This window comes from Centrocercus urophasianus, unplaced genomic scaffold (genome assembly GCF_019232065.1).
Source record: "Centrocercus urophasianus isolate 14NV4802_14NV808 unplaced genomic scaffold, USGS_Curo_1.0 seq_2, whole genome shotgun sequence".
In the NCBI taxonomy this organism is placed as follows: domain Eukaryota; kingdom Metazoa; phylum Chordata; class Aves; order Galliformes; family Phasianidae; genus Centrocercus; species Centrocercus urophasianus.
Genome location: NW_024884755.1, coordinates 15,943,789 through 15,963,276, shown reverse-complemented (window position 1 = coordinate 15,963,276; position 19,488 = coordinate 15,943,789). Strand labels below are relative to the sequence as shown.

At 54.5% G+C, this 19,488-nt stretch overlaps 1 protein-coding gene across 3 annotated transcripts in view; it reads right to left on the bottom strand.

The window, feature by feature from the left end:
* The window catches only part of ZFPM1 (zinc finger protein, FOG family member 1), a 28,492-nt gene extending 15,406 nt beyond the window's left edge, over positions 1-13,086 (bottom strand). For 2 of the 3 annotated variants that reach the window (XM_042821538.1, XM_042821539.1), the window contains exons 1-2: positions 13,001-13,086; positions 486-617 (exon numbers count right to left, since the gene is read on the bottom strand). In XM_042821538.1, the coding sequence (XP_042677472.1) occupies positions 486-617; positions 13,001-13,040 (172 nt within the window). In that variant the 5' untranslated portion in view covers positions 13,041-13,086. Of the gene's footprint in view, positions 1-485; positions 618-2,824; positions 3,153-13,000 lie in introns of those variants that run through there. The other variant, XM_042821540.1, reaches the window with a different exon arrangement.
* Positions 13,087-19,488: the final 6,402 nt, after the last annotated feature.

Below are 19,488 nucleotides of genomic sequence, written 5' to 3'. Positions count from 1 at the left end.
GGCTCCATCCCCATCCCATTGGCTCCATCCCCATCCCATTGGCTCCATCCCCATCCCATTGCACAGATGTCAACCTCAGGAGTCCCTCTCTATCATTGCATCCTTCCCCATTACAGTGCCAACACGTAATGCACCCAGGATCCCAACCTGCTTTGGGATCCACCATAGCCCCATGTGTGGTCTAACCTCAATGTGTCCAAATTGTCCCCAGCTGTAGATCCTTACATGTCCAGAGCCCACCGAGAGCATCCTCATTCCTGGCCACCACATCCATGGACCATCACACATCCACAAGGGCCCCACAAATCAATGGCACAGCACACTGCGCCCACAAGGACCCCAAACCCACACAACACACCACATCCACGGGGATGTGGCCCCCATGGAGCCTCCAGGTTCAGCATTTTGCTGAACCCTCCACTGAACCCTTGATGGGATGCTCTGCTAACGGGGAACAAACGGTGATGACATGCGGGGGCTCTCACCTTCGCTGCTGGGGGGGCTGCAGGCGTCGCGCTCCGCTGAGCCCTCACGCTCCGAGGTGGCCCCATCCCTCTCCATGGGGCTCTGCTCGCCTGCAGCAGCATCCTCACCTTCCTCCATCGCTCCCAGGGAACCTGTGGGGCACAGAGGGTGGTCAGTGGCATCCATACTCATTGAGGGACCCCAGAAAGCATCGCCCATGGTCCCCACACCCCTCTGCTAGTGGGGGTCCCAGAGAAACAGAGATGCGCTGCGGGTGCGCATCGTCCCGCTGTGCTGGAGGAAACTGGGGAGGTATATTGGGTAGAAACAGGGTGTGTAGGGCACGTATGGCACAGGGCAGGAGGGACGCATGCAGGATTATCGCAGGGCACAGGAGGGATGCACACAAGGCTGTCAACGGCAGGGTGCAGGAAGGACGCACGTGGGGACGTGGCAGGGTGCAGGAGGGATGCACCGCGGGTACCTCGCCACCCCGCCGTCCCCATGGCAACGCAGCATCCCGCCTGCACCAAATTAAGGCACACCCCCAGCACATGGCACAGCGGGCAGGGAGCACAGCGGTGGGATGGGGCTGCGGCCCTCCGCCGCTCGCCGTGACTCCAGGCATGTATATTTACAGCGGGAGAACAAAGGGCCATAATCTATACAAAGCAGACAACAATGAGCGTGAATAAAGAGGCTGCCGGAGAAGGGAAGGCAATTTATTCTAATTCTGCTAATTTCAGTTCCAGCACAATTAAAAAGACTCTGATAATATTCAGAAACAATCGCCGGCTAACAAATCGTTTCTCTTGCGGTAAATGAAACATTGTTAGGCTAATTTTTTCTTTCACGCCTTCCCAGCTCTCGGGCTCCTGATAAAGTTAACCCAAATCGTGCTGCTCCAGCACAGCACTGCCACAGAGGGGTGGGGAGGGACCGATGGGGACCGAGCCGTGTGGCAATGGGTGTCCCAATGGGTGTCCCAATGGGTGTCCCAATGGGTGTCCCAATGGGTGTCCCAATGGGCATTCCAGTGAGCATATCAATGGGCGTCCCTAGGGGTGTCCCTAGGGGTGTCCCTGTGGGTGCTCCAATGGGTGTCCCTCCTGGCGTTCCAAAGGCACCACCCTACTCACATCCCACCTTGAGAGGCAATGGGGACAAAAAACCATCCGAAAAAACTCATTTTTTGAGAATGCATTGATATGGGATGCCTACAGGGAAAGGGTTGCACTGGCTGGGGACAGGCGGTACCCACTGCATCTGGACCCACATCCCCAGGGGTGCAGCATCCTCAAGCAGCATCCCAGCCCCAGGCAGGGAAGCACCGATGGCTGTGGGGCTTAAAGGAGCCCTCGGCTACGTTAAGAAAAGTAAAAAGGGGTGAAAAAGGAGGAGGGGGGAAAAAAAAAAAGAGGGAGAGAGTGGCGGAGCAGAGCGTCATTTCTGTGGGATTGCTGGGAGCCCTGCGCAGTTATCGCCGCACACAGCCTCCCTCCGCTTGCCTGATCTGTCTATTCTTCATTAAGCAAATACGCTGAAATGGAAATGAAAACATAATAGCTATTTGATTTTCGGCGAGATATTTTGCATATTGGTTCGGTGCTGATAGCGGAATTTCATCAACTCCCTTTTTTCATGCTTTAAAACTGAATTACTGAGGCTGGCTTTACAGCGATGGGAAGAGCCCAAAAGCGCTCTGCTCCGAGATCCTCCGCTCGGCGATTAACTCTTCTTCCTCCTCCCTCCTTCTCTCTCTCTCTCTCTTTTTTTCCTTCCTTGATAACAAGGAGTTTTATTCTCTGAATCACAGCGGCTGTAAGAACTCGCGTTGAGGTGTTGGCGACGGCGTGCCAACACTGGGGTGGGCGCAGGGATGGGGTCAGCAGCAGGGCCCCCCCTCAGCCACACCACCAACCCCACACCTCTGCACCCCCAGAACGAGGAGCATTGGCCACCCCTCGGCTGGGATAGCTCCAACTTTGGGAAAAAAAAATCAAACGAGAAAAGAAGAGGGGACTTTTCCACGCTGCCAAAAGAGAGACCCTGGGCGCTCTGAGAGCAGGCACGCAGACAAGAGCAAAGCGATAAGGGGCCGCGATAACAGATAGAAAATAGCAACAGATCCAGACTTTCCCACCGGCTCTGAGCAGGGGGGAGGAGGAGGAGGAGGAGCCCATGGAAGCCGTCCCGCGAGCTGCAGCACTGCACGTGTGAGCAGGGGGCGACCTGCGAGCTGCTGGCTTTTATCAGCACGCATCAAAGTTCAGGTGGAGGTTTAAATAAAAGGGATCGGCACTGCCCAGTGCCCAGAGCCACGGACTGAAGGCTGACCCCACTTTTCACCCCAAATCACCTGAAAGATCGTGGGGATGGAGAGCCTAAGCACGTGATATAGAGGCCTCCTGGTGCCCAGAGATCTCCTCCCTCTCCCTCCAGTGTCCTCGTTTCTATGGGGTTGAGGTCAGCATCACAGAACCACGGGCACAACTATGGGGTCAGCAGGCAGCGAGCAGCCATATAACAACCTTGTTCTTCATTTTCACCACACCCTTCAAGCTCCACTTGACATTCTGAATTAAGAAGAGAATTCGGCTCCAAACGCAGAGGAAAACCAATCCCAATCCCCGTCAGCCAGGCGAGCATCCCCACCAGGTTCTGGCTCCCAGCGCACGGAGCACCACAGGGATGGGACGACGGGTTGCTCATCAGTTGCGCTGCAATGGAGATGCAGGGCCGTGAGCCTGGGTGCTTTGGGGGCAGTGCAGCAGCCTCTCAATCCCAAATCTCTCTTTCTTCCAAACCAGCACAAATTTGCAGAGAAAAGCCACAGCTAGCAGCACTCCCTGGACAACCCGCTCTCTCCCCAGTCCATATCAGTTCCCATCTGCACCATCACCAACTGGATGCCCCCAGATTACGCCCTGTGCCAGCCCCCCTCCCGCCCCATAAAGCCATCCCCATTGCTGTGCAGCAATTTGGCCGCATCCATCGTTGCATGGGGATTCCCCAGGGTCTTGTATTGAGGCTGTGCTGCAGCCGCTCCGCAGCACGTGATGCCTGAGGAGCAACCTGGGCTGCAGGGTGATCCAAAACCACCGCTATCTGATGGGACAGCAGCCCACACTTCTCACCCAATTTTTTTTTCCCCGGCACTTATTAAGGTTTCTTTTCCAGCAGCCCTAATGCTCTGCATGGCCTCGGGTGCCCTGAGCAGCACAGGAGGTGCCAGGAGCTGCAGCCAATGGAGGTTTTGGTGGCTAGGAAATGACACGAGTCCCCAAAGGGCGTGCTATCTACAGGGTTATTCTGTCCTCCCCTTGGCTGACCTTTCTCACCTTAACCTCACCAAAACTGCAATGTACTCCTCAGCGATGCGGACTCACTCATTTTGGGGGCAAACGAGCACTTTCGTACACAAAACTCTCCCTATCAGCCCAAGCACAGGTTTGGAACGGCATCCCTTCCCCTCCCCCCCCCCAAAGATATCAGTATTTTTAATATCAACCCCATGCATGGAGCTGATAATGTTGGGGCCAGCCCCAGCTGTACCTATCTCGAATCGGGAGCCCTTCTCTATCGCGCCCAGATAAACTCACCCTGCGGCTCCCTTGTGTTAAAAGGGTGAGGAAGAAAAAAATAATAAATATATATGTATCTGGGGAGGTGCTGGGGGAGGATGCTTATGTCTGTGCCATAGAACAGAGGGTGCCTTGCTGCCGGGGTGGGGGACACTCTGTTGGGTCCCTCACAACGCACGGTGATCCCAATCCAATGGCTGCAGAGGACGCTTGCACCCCTAAAGGAATGCTCTGAGACCAAAGCAGTGGCTCTATAAACTCCACCAGCAAAAGGCTAAGGGACAACGGTGAGATGTGGGTGGCACCTCTCCTACGGCATGGGTGCAGCCTCCCCGTGTGCACCATTGGGATGGCAACCCAAGGCCGCTCCACGCCTCCTGCATCCTTGAGCATCCCCCAAAGCAAGCAGGGGTCCGAACGGGGAGAGGCCCCACAGGTCTCCCCATCCCAACCACCCCTCTGCGTTCTACAGGTTCCCTTGGAGAGACTGAGGAAGACGATGGGAGAGCAGAGCCCATGCCACGCTCCACATGGACACCCACGGCGATGCTCACCCCAAAACGCGCACGTATAGAGCGAGAAAAAGAGAAAAAGAACAGAAAAAGCCGAGCCGAAAGGCAGAGCCTGAGAAAAACCAGCCCTGCTGATAGGGGAGAGATTGGTTTCAGCCGGAGCTGCTCCCCCTGCCAAGTCCACATCCTATCTGCGCGGGGTGCAGTTACTTAACATTCATCACCGGCTGAACTCTGTAACTTTATCAGCGCCCGAGCATGGCGCCATCGCCGAGCCCAGCCATTCCCGGCGCTCAGATAGGGCCGATAAACCGCTGATAGATTACAGGAGATTGTTTCACTTCAGGGGACGCGATTACTAATACTAATAGCAGAGAGCCCGCATCGTATCAAACAGCCGCCGCGGGGCGGGGGGGAGCGGCCGCGGGGGGCACGGGGAAATAATGAGAAAGAAAATACAGGAACAATGACAATGAAGTGACTTTACGTTTCAGATGGGGCCGATAAGGCCCTGATAGATTTTTAAGAGAGGAGAGAGCTTCTAATAGAGCCGTCCCCGGCCCCGGCGCATCAGATGGATTGGAGAAGATTGCTGCACAAAAATGGGGATGCGATCTGCTGCTGGAGGATGGGGGGGGGAAGGAGATGCTGCTGTGTGGGGAGAAACTGAGGCAGCACCACGTGGGGCGCAGGGACATGAAGGGATGCACAACTGGGATCAGGTGGCACAACCGTGTGGTCCAGGAAACGGCCCCAAAAGCATCAGGGAGCAAACGGGCCTCGGTGAAAGGGACTTTTTCTGGGTGAAATGTCTCCATTTCTGTATTTTTCCTTGGGATAACGGTGTCCTGCTCCTGTGCAGGATCCTGGCATTGTGAGGCCTTGAAGGATGGGAGGGGATGGGATAGAGAGGAATGGGGATGAGGATGGAGTGTGATAGGGATGGGAATGGAGACAGGACGAGGATGGGAATGCTGCGTGATGGGAATAGGGAGTGATGGGGATGCTCACCCACTGCACAGCACCACGAACACCACAAGCAGCAGGTGACAGAGAGGCCGCAATTCACACACTGTGCTAATCCAGTGACAAATCAGACCCACACAGGGTCACCCATCACCTCTCACTGCTGCAGGTCCCCAACCTGGGGAGCCCCAAATTCCTCCATCCAAAACTGCCAACATCCAACAACTGCCAGCAAAGGGATGGGGCCAGATTGTGCCCTCAAGTCTGAAACTTCAGCTACCAACAGCATCACGAGAGGACGAGGGTACAGCAGGATGCCCACCAGCCTCCAACATCACTGCTGGGGATGCTCCCACTCCCCCAGCATGCCACCAGTCCCAACTCTATGATCAATAACATGAGGACAGGCAGGGATACGGAGCACAGCACATCCCTGTGAGGCACAGTGTGCACTGAGCCATCAGTTGGGCTCCTGCATCCCTCGCTGCTCCTGTGGGTGCGCAGCCCCCAGTGCCCTTCGCAGCCCCCCTCTGCCGCCAGCAGCCCCCAATGCTGGGTTGGTGTCTGCACACCACGCGTGCTTGGGTTGCTTTTCTTTTTCTTTCTCTCTTTTTTTTTTTTTTTTTCCTGTTCTTGGCATTTTGGTGGAGCGAGATAAGGGTAAAAAACAACAGAGCTGCTCGGAGAGTGAAAAAGGGAGATAGATAACGCAGATACCGACTCCTACACAAAACAGTCCTGGCTTTATCGCTGCTTTTTATCGCAGTTCCTCTAAAAAAAAATAAAAAAATTCAAGAGAACAGCCCAACTGGAATGGGGCAGCACATTAAAAAATGAACTTTATACTGTTTGCTCTTTAGTTTTATATTTGGATGAAACAAACTGAGATTCCCACAGCCGATACCTTTCCCTGTGCTAGGAACCAAAAAGCCTGCGAGTCCGGACGGCTCTGGCAAGGATGGTTAAGGGACATCAGCAATATTTAGGAAAACACCCAATAAGAGTGATTTTTCAAGGCACCGGGCAGGAGGGGCTGAGCATCCTTAAGGCTGAATGGGATCATGATGAGGATGTGCCCGTGGAGCGAGGCTGGACCCAAAGCTGAACCACGCAGCAGCATCCCAGGGCTGAACCCAACGCACAGAGCACAACCAGCAGATACAGAAAAGAGACAGGAAGAAGTCCTGGAAGCAGAGCTGGGGGGGTGTGAGGAGGTCCAGAAGGAAAAGCGTCGCCAAGCACAGCAAGCTGGCTGCAGTCCATTGGGAACAACCACACAGCACGTGGCACCACAGCAATGGGGGAAGCCGAGCATCCCCACGGCACGCAGCAAAGCACGGTGCCAGCAGGTCCCAAGTGGCCAAGTGCCACCATCCTTAGGGACACAACGCTTGTGGCTGGGGATGCAGCGCAGGCAGCCTGGCTGCACGAAGCCACGCCACGCATGGAGCGAGGACGTAACCCGGCTCACAGCACGGCCCTGTGTGCTGAACCCCAAAAGCTGCTGCCCGCTGTGCCCAGCCTCACCCTGAGAAGGAGGGAATGAAAAAAAAAAAATATATAATAATAATAATAAAAATGGACCGGAGGTTTTTCCCCTCCCCTCGCGCTCCCTTCCCTACCTTCTTTTTGAAAAACATAATTTATCTGTGTATTATCAAGAAATCCAGACACTTTAATCAGTGAGCTATGAAGTCAGTATTTCCATTCTTATCTAGCGGAGGAGTGGAAATGGAGAGCAGATAGGCAGCTCCGAGCCGGGCCGTGGTGGGGAATGTTAATGGGAGGAGCAGCAGAGCCATTGGCTACCGAGCTGCCGCTATCGCTGCCATTATCACAGCCTTATCGCCGCAACCATCGCGGCGCAGTAATGGGGCCAGTTCAACTTTCCGCATTATCATAGAGCTGGAAGTAGCGCGAGAGGCCTCGGCTGGGAGATGGAGCGCCGTGAGCTGCCCCGAGTGCTGGGAATGGGGCTGTGCCCAGTGTGGGTGGCACCGCGACGACGGCACGGAGCTCGGCGACCCCAAAGGATGGCCACCGTGCGACCCTATCGATGGGATGGGCAGAGAGAGACAGAGAGAGAGAGAGAGAGAGAGAGGCTTGCTTCCTACTCAATGGGAGATGTCAAGAAAATATGTTGATGTGAGAAACGGGAGATAAAGAATTATTTTAGAGGAAAAAAAAAGAGGAAAAAAAAAAAGAAAGCCGTGGAAGGCTCTTATCGGGAGTGACTCATAGGCACACACTCCTTAACCCCGCTGCAGCCCAAGGTCAGCAGTTACATTCCTTTCAGCATTTCATCCCTTCCGAAAAAACATGCTGCTACAGGAACAATGCGCAGCCTTCACTGCGGCGGCTGTCGGAAGAGGGAACTTTATTACCCCCGAAACACTTGAACTTTTCTGATAAAATATGGAGCAGGACAGCAGGCTCACTGAGCCCGGGCAGCCAAAACTCCTGAGTCAGGCGGCAGCGGCGGTCATGGGACACAACCGGCGAGCTGTGAGTTAGAGGAGACCTCCCCTTCCCCCAGGAGCTGTGGACGAGGCCTCTTCCCTTGCCCAAAAAGGCTCCACTTGACCCCAAACTGCAGGGTGCAGCAGCTCTGCCCCAGGCTTGGCCAACACCGCCGCTCCCAGCCTGAGTGCCATCCTTGCAATGGACGTCGGTGCCATCCACCCCAGTGCTGTGCGTTACACCTCCGCTCCAGGATGACCCCATCTCACATCGGTGGAAATCCGAGATGGGGACACATGGAGGGATGCAGGGCATGGCGTCGCCGCGTCCACAGTTGCCTTTGGGATGCTGCCATCCAGTGCCCCTCTTCTGCCCCATCCACTGCTCCGTCTGCCACAACACCCCCATGGACATCACGGCTCATTCCCAGCCCGCATCACCGGCCCACAACTCGCAAAAGCCTCATAATCCACCCAGGGAAAAGAGTGACCTCACCAGCCTGCACGCAGAGCACAAATCCTGCAGACAACCCTCTGACTCCAGGTGCTGGGGACAGGGATGTCCCAAAGCACAGTGTTCATCTCCATCAGAGCGCTGGAAGCGGTCCCTGGCTCACCATGGTTCTCATCCTGCAGGCAGTGGGGAGCACAGCATGGGGCTTATGGGGACGGCAGCTTGGGGACAGACCTGTGGAGGGGTCTGAAGTTGGGGTAGCAGCCCACATAAGTCCAACAACTGGCAGAGCATGGCACAGCACAGAGCATGGCATCCAAATGATGATCGTGACACGGGGAGGCACAGAAGTGAGGTGTCCCTGTGCCACCATCCACGGTGACAACCCTTCCCCCAACCCCAGCAGATACGAGGTTGCCTTTTTCCAACCTCGCAGCATCACCTACGGTTGGCTCAAAGCCCTCACCCTGCCATCAGCAGAGTTGGTGGCCATGCAGGATCAGACCCAGGATGGTGGGATGTCCCATAGCACTGCTGGCCGCATCCCCACCATCACAGCACCAACGGCCTGGCCTGGGCCACCCCACCCTACAAAGATGCTCCAATGGGTCCTCACCTTTAAGCGCAGCTCCCAGTGCATCCCAAGGGGATGGCAGCAGCTGGCTGCGGGGGCAGAGGTGCCACGGGGCCCTGCCAGCACTGAGTCACAGCTGGCAGGAGCTCGGAGGGGTTTGCACAAGAGGGGAGGGGTTGGCACGCGGGGTGGCAGCGCCCATGGGAGCAGCAGCAGAACCCTGCAGGACGTGGGGGCTGTCCCCATCAGTAGGACATGTGAGGGGCTGTGCCCCCCCACTCCAATCTCACAGATAGGACTGGTTTAGGGAGGTGCTGCTTATCCTCAGGGGTCTCCCTGCAGATGAGGGAGGAAATCCTCCCCAACCCCAGAGCAGGGGGGGAAAAGCATTGTCTGCCACCCACTCCTCTCTGGCAGCACGGATGGGGAAACTGAGGCACGGAGGGCGGTGAGGATGGAAAAGTGCAGCAGCAGAACAACAGGAGGGTGGGGGGGGAGGGAAGGATGGGGGGAGGAAAATAAAAAGAGCAGAGTGGAGGGAGTTAGTCACCTGCATGCTACCGAGAGGAGTGACGCAGAGCCAACAGCGGGAGGAGCACCGGGAGGATCAGACACGGCGGGGTGACCGCTGGCACCAAACAGACCCCAGCACCGGGGTTCCTGCAGCACCCACAGCCCCACTGCACTGCAACAGAGGAATATTGCCCCCCCCCCACCACCTCACCCCCTCCTCCCCCCGCCAATGGGGCTCGCTATCTAACACCATCACACGGCAATTAAAAAGTATCCACAGACAAAAATACGACAGCCCTCCCCCCCCCCCCCCCCCCCCCCCCCCCCCCGTGGGGGGCGGGGGGAAGAGGAGGGCGAGCAAGGCGGAAAAAAAGTCAGTGCTCGTCAAAGTAATGCAACATCTGTAGGTGATAAGCTCGGCTTCTACTTGAGGCTGCTTTGCACACGGGGTGTGTGTGTGGGGGGGGAACACGCTGAGAAATAACAGCACATGCACGCAGCTGCCCCCCATCAGGTAATTAAAGCACCTGCATTAATCACAATTGCAAGGGAAGGGAGCGTGGGAGCCCTCCTGCCCCTCGTTGCTGTGTTTGTTGCTGCAGCGAGCGCTGCTCCAGCCTGGTTGGGAGAGATAAGCAGCCCTTATCTGTGCTGGCGATCTCTATCAGGATGGAGATCGGCTGCGCTTATCGGAGCGCAGATCTGCTCTGGCTGAGAGCAGAATAGAAAGGGAAAAAGGGGGAAAAAAAAAAAAAAGAAAAAAAAGAAAAAACCCACAGCCTCCTGCGACGACAACAAAAGTGCTCACTTCCAGCTCATTTAGGAAGGAAAATAAAATGAAATAAATACATTTATATACTAAAAACAGGCCTCGGGGAGGTGCACGGGTCAATGTTATCGCCCCCCCATCGCAGGGCTGCGTGCCGCCAGCTGCTCGCTCATCAGCCGCGCTCCTGCGTTTGAAGTTAATAAATATCACGGGGCTATCAGCACTGGGGATCGGCTCCTGCGCTCTATCAGCCCCTCACATCTATCTGCCAGCAGAACAAAAGGCTGAAAATAAAAATAAAAAAATAGATATAATGAAAGAAAATAAAGCGGTGGCAGCTGCAGGGAGCTCGGCGTGTGTGAAACGTGGTGATGGAGGGAGGAGGGGGAGGTGAGCCACCCCAGGGGGGTAAGAGCGTGGTGTAGGGACAGGCACACGGCATGGGGATGTGAGACGGAGAATGGCGACACGGCGTGGGGATGGGGACAGGGGGAACAGCACATGGGATGGGGACACGGCATGGGGAATGGTAACAGCATGGGGATGGGGACATGGCACAGGGAACAGCACGTGGGATAAGGAGCAGCACATGGGATGGGGATGTGGCATGGGGAATGGTAACACAGCACGGGGATGGGGACATGGCACGGGGAACAGCACATGGGATGGGGATGGGGACATGGGATAAGGAGCAGCACATGGCATAGGGACAAGGGATGGGGAATGGCACACGGCATGGGGACACAGGGAGACGGGATAGAGAACAGCACATGGCACAGAGACCCTGCAGAACACAAGAGCTGGATGCTATGCTCCCATCAGCACATCCCCATGGCGTGGCAATGAGGGGGGGCAGCCCCAACCCCTCCCCAGGGGGGAGAGGAAACCTTCGGCACACACAGAGCGGAGGGGAAGGTTGAAGCGGGCGGTTAAATATAGTCCAGTGTCTGATCTTTGTCTTATCACTGCCAGCAATCGGCCGCGATCTCCCCCTTATCTGCGCTGCACATCTGGGTTTGTCAGATATACATAATGCAAAAAAAAAAAAAGAAAAAAAAAGAAAAGAAAAATAAAAGAAAAAAAAATAAATAAAAAGGAGGAGATGAAGACAAGAGAGGGAACATAGCGTCACTGGGGAAAATAAAATAAGCAGATAGGGATCTGGAGGAGGTTTTAATGCTCCAGCCGAGATGATAAAAAGGATAGACTTTGTGGAAACAGGTCCGGTCTGTACATGAGAGGAGTCTGGTTACCAGAGCCCTGATTCATGCATACTTTCCCTCCTCAGGAGAGGGCTGTCGGAGGCAGCGCAACGCGCTCTCGCGGCGCTCCACGTCTCTAATGACTGTTTTCATGTTGACACATACAGGAAGGGTTCCAAGCTTTCAGCTTTTAATCGCTTTTGGCCATCGCTGGCGGCCTGAGATCAGCCTCCCACTGTATCAGAGCTTCGCATCTCTGCAGTGAACGGGGGGGGGGGGGGGGCCGCCCCCGCCCCATATCCCCCCCACCCTCCACATCACCCCCCCAGCACCCCACATCCCCTCTGCGCCCGCTCCATCTCATCCCGTTTTCCCCCACCCGGATGTCCAAAGGGACCCGGCTCCATCGCCGGGGAGCAGAGAGAGAGGAACCCGCAGAAGTTGGATAAAAGGAAACGGGGAATAATCAAAAGGGAAAGAGAAAAAAAAAATAAAAAATAAAAAAAACAACAACCCGAGGAGGCAGCTGGGACTATTTTTAACTCCAGCCGGGTAAAAGTCTGCTGAGCTTTATCGGCAGAACAATCACCCCAGGCAGGGAAACAGGTAGGTGCAACTCAGCCTTGCAATTATTTCAAGAGAAAGATAAAGCCCTATTATCACATGGTGGCCAGCCTTCCCTATCCTCCCATCTCGGCCTTATCGCCCGCTTCCATCGACTCGAGGGGGAGAAAAAAAAAAAGAAAAGAAAGAAAAAAAAAAAGCCAACAGAGAGAGGAAGGGAAAACGCAGCCGGCGGAGCCCGACAGCCAAAACTTCCAACAGTTGGGGGAATTTCTCATAAAACGCAGCGACGAACGGCGCATCCCAGCCCCGCACCTCGCGGACCCACGGGGGACAGCGGACGAACGGGGATCCTGATTTCCGCCCCCCCCCCCCCCTCCGGAACGCGGAGAGGGAACGCACGACAAAGCGGGATGTCCCGTGGAGGTCGGGGAACCCCACGCGGAATCGAGAGCCCCGTGGGCGGCTCCGACGGGTGGGAGCGATACGATCGGCATTGCAGGGCCGTCCCGACAGAGCGATGGTATCTATCGGGCCGGGACTCGCGGAGCGGAATATTTGCAGCGCTTATCGAGGGCACCATCGGGAGCGGAGCCGAGGGGAGGGCGGTGGGCAGCGTGGTGGTGGTGGTGGTGGGGGGGGGGGGGGGGGCTGGGGGGGTGGCTTGAGGGCAGAGGCGGAGTGTAAAAAGGTAATGAAAAATAATTAAAAGAAACGGCGCGTACTAAGCACGAATTATTAAAAATCACCGAATAACAAAAATGAGAAAAAAGCCAAATCATCATCATCATTAAAAATAATAATAATAATAATAATAATCAAGCCATTAAAACGGGAATAAAAAAAAAAATTAAACCAGCCATTTAATTTAAAAAAAAAAAAAAAAAAAAAAAAAGGGGGCGTGCGATAGGGCAAAGCGAGCGGCCGGGGGAACTCACGTTTGATCTGCCGGGGGTTGCTCTGTTTCCTCCTGGACATCGCTCGGCTCGAGGCGAGCCTGGCGGCTGGGCGGGCGGCAGGTGGGTGGCGGCGGGCGGGCTCCCGGCCCCTCGCATGCCCGCCCGCCCCCCCCGCGCTGCCGGGCCGGGGCCGTAAGCGGCACAGCGGAGCCGCAGCCGCCGCCGCCGCCGCGGGATTTTCTCAATGGGGCGCCCGGGACGGCTCAAACGCGCGGAACGTTCCACGGGGGCGTGGCCTCCCCCCACCGCGGCCGCTCATAGGCCGCCGCCCCTCCCTCCGGGCCACGCCCACCGGATGGCGTAGTGCCGCGCGGCGCGGGGCGGGGCTGTGCGTGGGGGGGGGGGGGGGGGGGGGAGAGGAGTCGGGATCGGGGTTCGGTGCGAGCCGTCGGGGCGCTGCCTCGGTGCTGTGGGGTCCTGCCCTCGTCTTTTGAGGGTCCTCAAGCCCTCCTACGTGTCCTCCATTGGGGTCTCCAAACGCCGCCTCGACCCCTCCCAATTTGGGGTTCCAACGCAGCTTTTTGGGAGCTCCAATGTACAGCTATGAGACCGTCAACAGTTTTGGGGTGACGCGGTGGGGCTTCAGTTCCCCCTTGAAATCCCGGGCTCCCCCAAGCCCACACGTAGCCCCCACAGAGGGGCACTGTATAGGGAGCCCCGGTCCCGCTGTGCCCCTCTCACATGGGGACATCTGGGGACATCTGCTCTGCAGGGTGACGTTTCGTCCTGCCCACCCCACCCCACGGTGTTCCCGCAGTGCCTCATTCTGCTCTTCCAACCCCATCTGAGGATGGAGAGCCCCCCAAAATCCCACCAGGGTTTTTAGGGCAGTGAGGACAAGCCAGGGTGCAATGGGGACAGATGTTGGCACCTCTGTACCAGCCCTCCGTGCCAGCACGTGCAGCTAGTTTGGGGCCAAGCAGGGGCAAGAGGGGGCTGCTTCCATCGTGGGCCCATAATCTGAATATTTCTGCTGTCAAAAATAACCTATGCCAGCAAAACCCAGCCCTTGGAAACTGCAGGACCCCTGAACAGGATGGCACAGCATGGCATGGAACAGTGTGGCACTACTGCCGTGTCCTCCCCCAGTGTGTGTGGTGGGCATTTCTTTTTTTCTTTTTCTTTTTTTCCTCTCTCTCTTTTTTTTTTTTTTTCCCCTTCCTCGCTATCTATTTTTTTTTTTCTCCTTCTTTTTTAAAGGGTTTTTAATTAACTTCCTGTTTCAATGGTGGGATAATGAGTTTTAAGCAGCGCATGATTCCAGTAAAGAGGTCAAGCCGGCAGTGAGGATGTCAAAAGAAATTAAGTTAGGAATTAAGAAGAGTTCCAGGGGAAAAAATGGAACCATTGAGGGCGGAGATGCTGCGGAGCTCCCTGCCCTGCTCTCCATCCGGTCCCTAAACGTCCCACACCGTTTTTCACCTCATTTGGCCCCGAACTGCAGCTTTCCTGGAGACCATCAAAGCGCCGGGCACGTGGCTGTGTCCAGTGCCCTTTAATTCCCTGCCACGGCTCATGTATGTCCATGTAGGGCCCCGAGGGCTGCCTGCCCCCTGCCCTATGGGCCACCCGTGGGGGTCCATGTGGTGTTTTGGGACCAGGGTGATGAGGACACCGATGGCACATATCCACAGCATCTTCCATCCTCCCTGGGAGACAGCTAGAAGCCTTTAATTAAACACAACACAAATGCATGTGTGGACCTGGGGAGGCTGTAGGCCAAATTTCTTCCCCTGGCGAGCCATCCTGGCTTGGAGACACTGACTTCTCCTGGCTCTTTGTACTACGGCAATCAGCACAGTGTCCCACAGAGCTCCCTGGGCACAGACCTCCCTGCGTGGCTGCCCTGAACCCCTCCCAGGCTGTGTGGCTGCACCTCGCCCTGCAAGAATCCCCCGAACCTGGAAGGAGCACACAGCACTGAGGGGGGGAGGAGGAGAGGGAAACCGTGTTGCAGTCCTTCCCTTTGCGCATTCCTTGCCAGTGTCCTTTTAATTAGCTTTTTGGCACCCACCCAAACCCTATAAGATCCCCTCAGGCCTCAGAATTTGCAGTTGCTTCAGATCGGATCTTTTCTTGGTGCAGGAGCATCCCCGGTCTTGCTGCGTGTCCCACCCCATTGCGTTGGGTGTCCCCGCGTGGGGACACCTCCTCATGGGTGTGGGTGACACCAGCTGCGCCTCCTCTTGGATTTTTTTCTCCCCCTTCCATCCCGTTGTGTTTGCTGAGCGATTGTTACAGGGTAACAGAATAAATAGCGTGTTTTCCCGAGGAGTGAATTACATGCCTGCAGAGCAGAGATAATGCACAAGCAGCCGTTTCCCCCATTGTGAGCGAGGTGACATCTTTTTATGGAGCTGTGTACATTTGTATTAGTGCCAATTAATCTGGGGTGATATTATTAGAGAGGATGTGTCGGCAGAGGAATGTAAATGGAAAAAGCTCGGGCGCTGCCTCGGCCATATTTCATGGGTAACCATGCTGGGTGCATCCAAGAGGTGCTGGGCGCCCATGGGGACCACAGCTGTGCCGGTCAGTGGCACAGAGGCTCTGATGGGGCTGTAGGAATGGAATGGCTGCAAAAGCCTGGGTTTTTGGTTTTTTTTTGGTGTGTTTTGTTCCGAAAAGGAAGGAATTGCATCCGGGGTGCCCTGCAGTGCTGGGTGCTGGGCAGGCCCTGCCACCTACCGGTGCTCACAGCTCCCCAGTGCCACCTGTCACCTCTGTGCTGAGCCGTGGTGGCCTGGGCTTTGAAGGGACGGTGCAGTTTGCTCCTAGGTGACGGGCAGTGTGCAGACAGACTCCCACCCCATGCCCTGTATTCAAGGGATTTGGGATCAGACCGTATGGTCCGGGATGTCTATCCAACTTGGGATGTTCTGTGATTTCTTGGTGTATTTTCTTTCTTCCTTTTCCTGTCCTGCTGTCTGCTCTGGGGATGATGCTACAGCACTGAATTGGACTGATAACCCCATCCCTGGGGCTGTGGCAGGATCCCCTCCCCTCACCCCTCCACTGAACACCCACCCACCCTGGGGGTCCCCCCCCCCCCCCCATTCTATGCTTCTCCTTAAATCTGCACCTCAGTGGAGCATCACATCCCCATCCTGCTTGCATTCAGATGTGCAGCTTGCACACCTGAGGCTGCGGGTGCATGAAGTCCCTGGCAAGGAGAGGGTATGTGAGGCAGGATTTAAATTATTGCTGTGCAAGGAACAGGCGGATTTGACTCAAGCAACAAAAATATCTCTAGCTGTGCCAGCAGTGTGACAACCATGGTGGATCCTGTTATCCGCCAGGCGTAGTGGTGAGGCTTAAAGGACCTGCAGTGCAGGAACTTGGTTGCATGGCTTCAGGAAAGGCAGCTGGATGTGGGGGGCTCTGAGAGCAAACAGCAGCTGGAAGAAAGAAAATGTGGGCTGGGAGCAAGGAGGCAGGAAATATCCGAATGTGATGGGAACCCTGGTTTCAGACTGGGGCTGGTGGCAGGGCTGTGCACATTGCTGCAGGGTGCCATGCAGCATCCCAGAGTACATTGCTGTGGTAGCAAGGAGCATCTCACGCCATGCCATCCCATGTTAGGCCATGCCATGCCTTCCAATCCCAAATCCATCACTTCCTTCCTTGCTGGAATCCTGCTGTCAGAGGCCTTTGCAATCAGCCAACTGTACCCCATGCCAGGAGTGCATGGATAATGCAGCACTCAGCAAACTACAGGGCTTGGGAGCTGATGGACGTCCCTCAGGGAGGGTGAAAGGCAGAATTCAGTGCTCCAGTGGTGTCTGTAGGAGCGTGAAGTGCTGCAGGGAGGATGTTTGGGGCTCCGGCAGCATTTGGGGGAGCAGTGCATGCAGGAATAAGGTCAGAGCAGCTCCTGCACAACATCCCTGCACTTGCCTGCAGCAAACCTGTTGCTCTCAGTGGGATTTTGTCATGGTGTAAAGCTGGAGGTGTGGGAGAGCTGCAGCAGCAAAGCAGAGTGAAATACTCCTCTCCTCGGTAGGGCTGCAGCCCCGGTGAAATATAGGAGTGAGAAAACATAAAAGTCCCATTTCCAACTCCATAATATTTCCTGCCAAAACGAAGTAAAATGTGCCGCTTTAAATTTTCTGCAAAATTCTTTTGAGGTTATTTTTTCCCCTAAATTAAGCCATACTAATTATTTTCTGCCTCTTTATCTCCACTCTGCAACACACCAGGAGGGTGCGGGCGGTGAGCATTTTAAGCCTCCATAAACAAAAGAGTAGTTTGGAAAATAATTCTATCAATTAATCAAATTAATCCTGCAGTTTTAGTTACAAGCCCCAAGTGGCGAGGATTCCAGCCCGCGGTTATGAGCTATCTCTCATTGACAGCGTTTAAATGTTATGATTGCAACAGTAATTAAAGAACGTAATACGCCCGGCTTTGTGTCAGCCTCCCACCTCCAGACCTCAGCGCTGTGCAGCAGAGGTCGTCTCGAGGACAATTTGGGGATGAACAAATGGGGCAGCTTTCCCCACCTGGGCCTGATCCCTCTGCTACGGTGTCACTGCCAATGGGTGAGTGGAGTCCACGTCCCTCGAGGCGTTCCAGAGCTGTGGAGATGTGGCACATGGGGACACGGTGTGTGGGCATGGTGGGATGGATTGGAGTTGGACTTGGTGAGCACGGAGCTCTTCTCCAAACTTAACGACTCAATGGTTGGACTTGGTGAGTGTAGAGCTCTTCTCCAACCTGAACGACTCAATGGCTGGACTTGGTGAGCATGGAGCTCTTCTCCAACCTGAACGACTCAATGGTTGGACTTGGTGAGTGTAGAGCTCTTCTCCAATCTTAACTACTCAATGGTTGGACTTGGTGAGCATGGAGCTCTTCTCCAACCTTAATGACTCAATGGTTGGACTTGGTGAGCATGGAGCTCTTCTCCAACCTTAGTGACTCTATGCCTTCTATGAAAGGCAAGGAGAATATGGAAATTACTGGAGGTGTCTCGCAGATGCCACTTGGATGTCCCCGTGGTGGCGACCAGGGATGAGGATGCTGGGGATGGGCACTGAGAGTTCCCGTCCATCACTCAGCCAAGAGCATTAAAGATATGGCAAAGCTGATCACTTTCTAAGGGAGTCCATAGCAAGTGGGTGGGGTTTGGGGAGTAGCTTTGGAAAACGGGCATCAGGAGCTGCACACCTGTGTGAATTATTGCAATGTGACGGAGGGGGCACCGAGTCCTTCTGCAGCTGCTTTGCATGAGACAACACCAAAGCGTGCAGAACATCAGCCTCTGAGAGCAGTTGTGTTGAGGTTGGGCTGGGAATGGGGCTGAGCGTGGGGCAGGCACAGCTGGGGAGAAAGAGCCCACAAATGTCACACAGACAGGGAATTTCTGTGAAAATATTGGAATATATTTGAAAAGATTAATCACGTATGATTTTACAGTACCACCCCATATTTTCATCTCATAGTTTATTTAACAATATTAAAGAGGCACTTTCAAAGCACACATACAACATCATAAAACGGCGTTTCCTGCTCTCTCTCTGCTTCTCTGACAAAATATCAAAATAAAAACTTTTGACATAACACATTGCACCCAAGGTAAATTACCTACAATATTTTTATACAATACAAAGAATTGTAAAGGTACATATTAACAGAATAAAGCCTCTTTTTGTTTTTTTTTTTTCTTTTTTTCTTTTTTTTTCTTTTTAACTCCGAAACAAAACAAAACAAAACAAAATTGCAGGACAGACGCAAAGGACTCTGACTGTTCATATCACATCAGTGCATTGCTTCACCTCCTTGACTTGGGAGTGTTTCAATAGTATTTAGTTATCCTCCATGTCCTCGTGTGCACCTGAGATTTCTTTCTGGTTCGAAAGTTCGCTCGTACAACGTGCTCATTGGGTGTGACGTAACCTTCGCGACACTGCGGAGTACCAGCATACAGGATTGTCCCTAACGTTTGATTTTCCTGCCTCGTTTTCTCCTCCAGGTAACGGCTGCTTTCCTAACGGTTCTCCTTTACTTCTCCATCGAGGAAGTCTGTATTCACATTACAAAAGAAGAATAGCACCAGTAACTGCATAGTACAAGCGGATACCTACAGAGCCACTAACTCAATACAGTAAGATAGGGTAGAAGTGATACCGTTGAGGGCACTCGGGTAGTACCGTTGCGGTGCGGTAAATTGGCACAGTTTTGTCGTTGCGCAAAAAAAAAAACCAACCCCCCAAAAAACCCAACCCCCACACACGAACAACAACAAAAAAATAATAAAAATCTCCGAGCCTTTCCCCTCCCCCCCTCAAAAAAAAAAAACAACAAAACAACACAAGAGTTTGTCACAAGTGTCAAGGTGCAGTGTGCCGGCAGCTCTCCTCCGTTGCGCATCGTCTACAGTGGTCAAAGAGCGGCAGCCCCGGCGCCTTTGGGGTCCTCCTGACGGCGTAGAAACCAATTCCCAGGGATAACTGTCAAAATGGGGG